This window comes from Aethalodelphis obliquidens, unplaced genomic scaffold (assembly GCF_003676395.1).
Source record: "Aethalodelphis obliquidens isolate GAN/ISIS:26980383/991018 unplaced genomic scaffold, ASM367639v1 scaffold44, whole genome shotgun sequence".
Lineage (NCBI taxonomy): Eukaryota > Metazoa > Chordata > Mammalia > Artiodactyla > Delphinidae > Aethalodelphis > Aethalodelphis obliquidens.
The window spans coordinates 7,891,870-7,899,736 of NW_020837988.1; the positions used below are offsets into that span (position 1 = coordinate 7,891,870).

Here is a 7,867-nt window from a genome sequence, read left to right on the forward strand (position 1 = left end):
CCACAAGACCCACAGGCATCCACTGTCCCTTTGGGCCAAGCCCCTGCCCCCTAGCTCCTCACGGCTGACCCTGCCACCCCCCACTCCCAAAATAAAGTTCCAGTTTTTATTCTATGCGAGGCTGGAGGTCAAAAGATGATACTTTCGGGCTTCCCTGGTGGCGCAGTGGTTGAGAGTCCGTCTACCAGTGCAGGGAACGTGGGTTCGTGCCCCGGTCTGGGAAGATCCCACATGCCGCGGAGCGGCTGGGCCCGTGAGCCATGGCCGCTAAGCCTGCGCGTCCGGAGCCTGTGCTCCGCAATGGGAGAGGCCACAGCAGTGAGAGGCCCGCGTACAGCAAATTAAAAAAAAAAAAAAAAAAAAAAAGATGATACTTTCTTAAAGAATATCATTTAATACATTTCAGACATCGTCCATACAAAGTTAGCGTTACTTTAAAAAAAATTAGGACCATAATATAAACTGGTAAAAAAAAAAAAAAAAAAAAAAAAAAAGGCCTGATTGACCTTGGACAACCCCTGGACACAGGTCCTTGGGGTGGCCCTACCCTCACCTGGGCAGGAGTGAGGCAAAGGATGGTTGGCTGGCTGGCGTCAGTCCAGCCCCAGGAGGCAGAACACTGACTTGAAGGAAGGGACTGGGCTGGGAGGGGCTGGGGGGCCTGGGTGCGGGGCAGGTTCAGCCTCTGTTTGCTGAGATCAGCGGAGGCTCTCGGATTGCCGGTCTGTGTCTCTTTGCTCCTTCTCTGCCCCAGGCCACCGCCAAACCCTGTCCCAGAAGGTTTGGACCCGGAGCCTCATGGGCAGGCTCACCAGGCCAGGGATGAGTGCAGGGCGTGGATTCACAGGGCAGAGATGGGAGGGGAAACAGGTAGGGGCCGTGGCCAGGCAGGGCTGGGAACCTGGTGGGAACCCCAGCCAGGTCCCCAGGAAGGGCAGGCTCACAGCAACGGGGAGGGGGAACGTACCAGCAGAGCCAGAGGTGGGAGATGGGCAGTAGCCCAGGACCTTGGGAAGAAAGGAGCCCACCCCCCAGGAAGTGGTCCTGACAGCAGGGGAGCAGGGTGATGTCAGGGCCTGGGCCCTGAGCTGCAGAGAAACACATGTTCGGAGTGTCCCCCAGCCCAGGCCTGGGGAAGGGGGCCCTCAGTCCCCCAAGGAGCCGCCCTTGATGACCGTCTCCCGCAGAATCAGCCTCTCCTGGGGGCAGAGCTCCTGGGAGCAGGGCCGGCCCCACAGGGTCTCTGGAGCGGGGGTGGGCGCTGTGCAGGCAGGCAGCCTGGCCCGGGCACAGTCTCCATGTCCTCAGCGCTGCGTGGGAGCAGCCGTGCCAGCCCCGCCAGGCAGGTGGTCAGTGCAGCACCTGGTCCAGCTCGTACTTCTCGCAGAAGTGGCTGGTGAAGGGGAAGCAGGTGAGGTACTCGATCCAGGGCCAGTGGATGGGGTAGACGTAGAGCCAGATGACCAGCGAGGCGAAGAGGCCGGCGAAGACCAGCAGCGACACGAGGATGAGGGCGCGCTTGCGGTACTTGTCGCTCGTGCCGAAGGTGATGTAGGGCAGGAAGGCGAAGGCCAGCAGCAGGCCGCTGAGGAAGCCAAAGATGTGGGCGATGTTGTCGATCCAGGGCAGGAGGCCGCAGATGAACAGGAAGAGCACGATGGCTGACAGGTTCAGGAAGGCCTTCCAGGGCCGCTCCAGCAGCTGCCAGCTCTGGAAGAGCTCCACGAAGAGGCAGGCCAGGAGGCCGAACTGCGACCCTGCCGGGCCCACCTGCGGTGGGTGGATGGGGAGGGGACAGGGTCACTTCCGGGTGCCACGTGGGAGCCTGTGGGGAGGCCTGGGCACAGCCGGGCTGGAGCCCCAGGACCTGGGTCATCCTCTCCGTGAGCCCCTCCCAGGGTGGGGACCCTGAACCTGACGGCCGGGGGGCAGAAGAGGTGCAGCTGGAGCTGCTGGAACAAAGCTGGGCTCGTTCCACCCACCCTTTCTGCGACACTGAGCACCTACTACGCGCACGCCCAGTGCCATAAGCAAGACAGACTGCTCCAGGCAGCGCACGTGGGGAGGGACAGACCGACACTGAACAAGCCCACAGCGTGAGGCTGGCTGATCAAAACACTGCCATTTCTTTGGGTCAAGAACGGTTGCACGAGGGCAACTTCATATGGCCCAACTCACAGCTATGGGACGCGCTGCAGGCGGTGGTCATGGTCGCGGAGAGAAATGAAGCAAAGAGGCAGAGTGAGGGACGGGGTCCAGGTCTTCCTGGAGGTGACCTCTACACGTGACCCAGGGGCATCACTGCTCCCTCGCGCCTCGGGATGGACTAAGGAATTGGCCGGGAAGCCCCCAGCTTAGCTGTCCATCCGCTGTTGAGCCTGACGTGGCAGGGGCTGTGCGTCCCTCAGGCCAAGCCAGGTGGGAGGCGTGGAAGCAGTAGAGCTAGCCCTCCCTGCCGCATCCTGGGTCCCTACCTCCGCGCGGTACGGGAGGAAGATGGCACTGGCAAGGTTGCCGGTGATGCCGCTGAGAATGAAGATGATGGCGATGCGGTGCCAGCCGGCCAGCTTCTCCAGGTCCCGTAGGATGGTCATTTGGAAGATCACAGACACGAGGCAGTGCACCACGCTGGGCGGGGACACACTGGGCATCAGCCCCCCGCCCCGTCTGCCAGCCAGCGACTTCGGGAGCAGCGGGGTCTGGCAGGTCATGCCAGCTGCACCCTGGCCCAGGGGCCCCTCCTCCGGGAGTCCAGGTGGGCGGGCACCACAGGGGTCTGGGGGGTGGGCAGCGAGGCACCTCTTACCCAGCGTGGAGGAACAGAGACAGCCAGAGCCTGTAGAACTGATCTGGGACCTCAGGATTGAGGAAGGGCAGCAGCCCACACACCTTGTCCAAGCAGTGCACCTGGGGGTGAGAGCACGGCAGTCAGCGCCTAGGATCCCGCTGGGTCCGAGGCCCCGATGTAGGGGGTAGGACCAGATACCCGCTGCAGGAGAGCATACAGGCTGCTGCACCTGGCTGCTGCACCTGGCTGCTCGCGCCCAGGGCCCCACCAGACCCCACCTCACCTGGGAGCAGAGCGTGGCCTCTTCGTGGAAATAGCCGTGCACGAACTCGCAGTATTCCCGAGTGGTGACCTCACAGCTGGGGGACAGGGAGGCAAGGCGAACGCCAGGGCCCTGAGTCCTGCCCGCCCCCGCCTAGTGCCCAGTGCCCGGCCGCAGCAGGCACCACTGGCAGGACGCGGTGCCCCTCTGCAGGAACCTGCCCACACCACGGACGGCCCCCGAGTGGGGAGGGAGAACGCCAGCTGGGCGGTGGGTGACAGAGGGGGAGCACAGGGGCTCCGGGCCCAGGGCCCAGGCCAGCTCACCTGCCCTTGGTGCCGATGCAGCAGGGGCGGCCCCGAATCTGGCAGTCCATGTGCGGGAAGCCCGAGCGGTTACTCTTGGCCTGCTCCGTGCAGATCTGCCAGGAGGGGCACAGGCAGCGGCTAGGGCTGTGCAGCAGCACGCAGGCCCTCCCCACCCTTCCTGGACCACTCTCCCCGCTGGACACTCACCGGCCACTTGGTGATGTCATCGGGCCAGATGTGGGCACCACTGGAGGCCGGCTCCTCGCAGGTTCTGGAAGCAGAGGTCGGAGGGGGCAAAATGAGGGGCCACGGCATCCCCGGCCTGCCATGCCCACTGGCCAACATCCCCGTGGGTGGCACAGACCACATGATGCTCAGCCCCATCTCCTCAGCTCAGCTGTGGGTCTCCCGGGACTGTACCTGGGGTCCTGGTTGCACACGGCCCCCGATGTCCGCTTTTGGCCCAGCGCAGACTTGTCCATGGGGGGCCCCGTATCATCCTGCCACTTGACAAAAGTGGCCAAAGTCTCCTGGAGGATGGAGGCAGGCTGGTCACGGCTAGGACAAGGTCACCACCATCAGAGTGGGCAAGGGCCCCTCCAGGGCCGGGGCTCTTGCCCTGCTGTCCAGGGCTCAGGCTCATCTCCCAGACCCCCACCCCCACTGACACTCCCAAGACCCAGCTTTCACCGCTCTGGGGCTGGGCAGGTTGGCACCCTCCCTGTGCTGAGCTGCGTGCAGGGGTGTGTGATGCCAGGGAGGGTAGAGGAAGGACAGAGGCCACGTAGACACTGCCCTTGAAGGGCCCCTCCCCCAGGCTGGGGCAAGTGGAGATGGTGCAGGGGACCAGGGTGGGGCTCGCAGGGGTCGGAGGGCCTCTGCCCCCACCGAGCAGTCCTGCTGCAGCGTCTGGATGCAGCCCGAGTGGTCATTCTGGACACAGCAGCCCGAGTCCCGCTCCAGGTCTCGCTCCCGCAGCACCAGCTGCTCGATCTGCTGGTCCTTCCGGATGCAGGGTGAGAACTTGGCTCCCAGATGGATCAAGTCAATCTGGGGGCGGAGGGCGGTGGGGAGTGAGCTCGGGTCCAGACCTGGCTGCTCCGTTAAGAGTCTCCCCCTGGGGGCCCCTGATGAGGGGGGCTTCCAGGCAAGCCAAGCCCCTTCCTGCTCAGCTGGGGGTGGCAGAGGCCAGAGGCTCCCTGCTGAGATGCTGTCCCTGCCTGGGCCTCTTACCGAGCTGGGGCCAATCCAGAAGTTCTCCTGCTGGATGTACTTCATGCTCTCGTACACACCTCTGTTCCTGAGTACCTGGTGCAGAGGTGGAAGGACGGGGGGGGTCAGGGGTTTCTCTGTCCCAGGAAAGGGCCTCCGGGGAAGGGGCTGAGAAGCAAAGCAGTGGTGAGCCCAGAGCACCCTCCTGCTTGGGCCAGGTTGTTGCCGTGGGAGGGCCTGGGTGGCCCAAGATGCTGCCGCCTCTTGGGGGAGGCTAGGATCCCCAGGGCGGAGCCCCCCTTCCCTAGCCCCACTCACCAGCTGGGTGGTGACGTGCTGGGCGAAGCCCACCGGCGCGATGCCGTACGTGCAAATCACCAGCAGTGTGATGATGACGTGGACGAAGGTCAGCCAGTAGGTGAAGTAGGGCCTGCGGGCAGAGGCCTCGGGTCAGCGGAGCCAAAGTCACATCCCAACCCTCAGCCCCAGCCGCCAACAGCTCGCACCTGCTCCCTATCCTCCACTACTCCCCTCCAACTCATCCTTCTCCACAGCAACTCTTAAAATGCACCTCTCTGCGTCTCTCCCAGCTTAAATGCTTTCCATGGCTTCTCGCTGCCCTGGGGATAAAGTCTAACATGGCTCCTTCCCCACTGGTTGCAAGGCCTTGCTACGTCTGCCCACCTCCCTGCCTCCTTCCTCTCCTCCTGCAGTTCCTGGAACAAACCCCAATCCCCGCAGCCCCAGGGCCTTTGCCCATGATGCTTCCTTTGCCTGGGATGCCCTTGCCGTCTCTCTTCACCCAGCTAACTGCTGCTGCTCCTGACGACGCTGCCCCCCACCAGTTGTTCACTCCCACTCTCTGTCCTCCTTCTCCAGGACACTCACCACACCTGCTATCACTTAATTTTTTTAAACTTAGGGTCCAATGTCTATCAGGTTGCTGCTAATTGTACGTTCTTTGAGAATGGCCTCTTCCCAATCCTCTGGCTTCCCCCAAGGTCTCTGTGCAAGCCTCTTCACAGTCCCTTCACTCGTGGTCACAGCTTCTAACTGCCCCTCTGACCTACCCCGCCCGCCCTGCTCCCCGCAGAGGAAGCAGGTCCAGAAAGCAGGGAGGGTGGAGAAGAGGCAGCAACACCCGACAACCCTTCCCAGGTGACGTGCATGCTTGTAGGGTGACCCTAGGGGCCGTCCCTGCTCCCCTGACCCAAAGACTCGATGAACAATAAGGGGAGCTTCGGGAGGGGCCCCAGGGGAACCTGGAAGCTCCCAGGCCCTCCTGGATGGCTCTCAGCCCTTCTCCCCTGGGCCTACGCCTGGGAGTGGCTCTCCCCGCACTGTCACAGAGTGGGCGGGGCCCCAGGCCGGCGTGGCTCACCGGTGGCTGTCGAAGCTCTCCAGCTGGCGCTGCACGGTGCTACTGATGCTGCGGCGGTAGCTGCGGTTCAGCCAGTTGCCCACAACACCCAGGCCGTAGTGCCGCTTCTTCCGGTCAAAGGCAAAGTGCTTCACCTTGGATGCGATACGCTTGCCACGTTTGGCCGCGGGCACCGGGGCTCGGTCAGGCTCCTTCCTGGTGAGGACGGTGGTCTCAGCCTGGTGTCCTCCCCTCCCACATCCCACGACGGGGGTCCGGAGGGACCTGTGGTCTAGGGAAGCCCCCTGGCAGGGTCGTTGGGCTCTTCCTCCAGTGCCACCTCCCTCCACCTGGAGGATTGCCCAGAACTCACAGAGGGATCTGCACCTCTTCGGGGGAGACCGGGGAGGCCGAGCGTGGGATGCCCCGGAAGTAGCTGGCAGAGAGTGGGGGCGACTCAAACACATCATCAGGCACGGAGCTCATTTCTTCCTGGAGTGGGTGTGGAGTCGGGGACACAGAAGGAGACAATGTGAGGAGTCACCGTCTCCAGCACTGCCCCCAGTAGCTCAATCAAAGGGCAGGACAAAGCCGGACAGGCTCTTTGGAAGGGAGGTAGAAGGCACGTGTTTGTGGGCCCTGATGGGGACTTTCCCGGCTGGCACCCTTCCTCACCCCAGGTCCTTGCCCTGCCGACAGAAAGATGCACCCCCATCCCACCGACGGGCCTTTGGACATCTCAGGGGCTCCCAGCAGAGCATGACTGAGGCTGGGTGACCTCTCCTGGCTCCCACCCACCCCGGTCCCCCGACCCCGAGGGCCCACACACGCCATGCTTGCCTTACTAAAAAATGAGGAGTAGAATGTCTCTGCTCCATCGACCGCATCCTCCTCCAGGAAGCTGGGGTAGGCAAAGCTGCGCTTGACCACCCGGCACCGCTGTCCTGCGGCATCCATTACCGAGCGCCCCTGTGCCAGACAGAAGCATGGGCGTCAAGCCCAGGTCAGGTACCCCTGCCCCTGACACCAAAGGAGTCTGTCAAGCCCATCTGTCTGGGGAGGTGGGACCCTGCCCAGAGCATGTGCATCTGCGAGAGAGGCCAGGACCGGGCTCCGGCTCCTGCGTAGCCTGACTGCAGCAATCTCTACATGGTTGGCTCTTAACTTCTCCCTGGTGACCTCCGGCCCTCTGGCTTGGGCACCTGACACCCCACCACTCATCCTGCACCCTTATTCCCACCGGCTTCTTAGCACGGCACACCAGGCCCCTGCTGACCTTTTGATCCCATCTCCTGCCATTCCTCTTGTAAACACACTTCACTAAAACCACCTGCTACTCCCTCCTACCTCCAGGCCTTTGCATAGGCCGTTCCCCTTGCTGACAATGTTGTTCCCTTCCTGGCAAACCTTTCCTTATATTTCTCAAGTGCCTTCCCTGACACCAGCCTCTCCTATGGGTGGGCCCCAGCACTTATCACACTGAATGGTGACACCTGCCCTCACCCGAGCTGAGGGCTCCTCTAGGGCAGTGACACTGGCTCAACTCACTCTGTAGCCCCTGTGCACAGCACATAAGGGGGTTCAGTAAACACAGGTCAGTGAGTGGTGCCTGCACATTTCACTTCCTACTTTCCACCTTATGTGTCAGTGCAGAAACCAGCTGTCCACACTAGGGACAACTAGAAGTGGACCACTTCTAGTGGGACCACTAGAAGGATGTGGGTCTGGCGCCCAGGGATCCCGGAGCAACCACTGCCCTTGGCACAGAGGAAGATGCCTGGGGACAGAGGTGCTCTGGAGAGAGAGATGCTCTGGGGAGAGAGATGCTCTGAGGAGAGAGATGCCTGGGGAGAGAAATGCTCTGGGGAGAGAGATGCCTGGGGAGATGCTCTGGGGAGAGAGATGCCTGGGGAGAGAGATGCCTGGGGAGAGAGATG

At 62.6% G+C, this 7,867-nt stretch overlaps 1 protein-coding gene across 6 annotated transcripts in view; it reads right to left on the bottom strand.

The window, feature by feature from the left end:
- Positions 1-373: 373 nt before the first annotated feature.
- Positions 374-7,867, bottom strand: part of RHBDF2 (rhomboid 5 homolog 2) — a 26,584-nt gene continuing 19,090 nt past the window's right edge. For all 6 annotated transcript variants that reach the window (XM_027080787.1, XM_027080784.1, XM_027080786.1 and 3 more), the window contains 13 exons: positions 6,771-6,899; positions 6,304-6,422; positions 5,952-6,146; positions 4,889-5,000; positions 4,592-4,666; positions 4,247-4,408; positions 3,779-3,888; positions 3,566-3,629; positions 3,377-3,471; positions 3,072-3,147; positions 2,807-2,907; positions 2,475-2,628; positions 374-1,770 (listed from right to left, as the gene is read on the bottom strand). In XM_027080787.1, the coding sequence (XP_026936588.1) occupies positions 1,351-1,770; positions 2,475-2,628; positions 2,807-2,907; positions 3,072-3,147; positions 3,377-3,471; positions 3,566-3,629; positions 3,779-3,888; positions 4,247-4,408; positions 4,592-4,666; positions 4,889-5,000; positions 5,952-6,146; positions 6,304-6,422; positions 6,771-6,899 (1,812 nt within the window). In that variant the 3' untranslated portion in view covers positions 374-1,350. The remainder of the gene's footprint in view (positions 1,771-2,474; positions 2,629-2,806; positions 2,908-3,071; positions 3,148-3,376; positions 3,472-3,565; positions 3,630-3,778; positions 3,889-4,246; positions 4,409-4,591; positions 4,667-4,888; positions 5,001-5,951; positions 6,147-6,303; positions 6,423-6,770; positions 6,900-7,867) is intronic.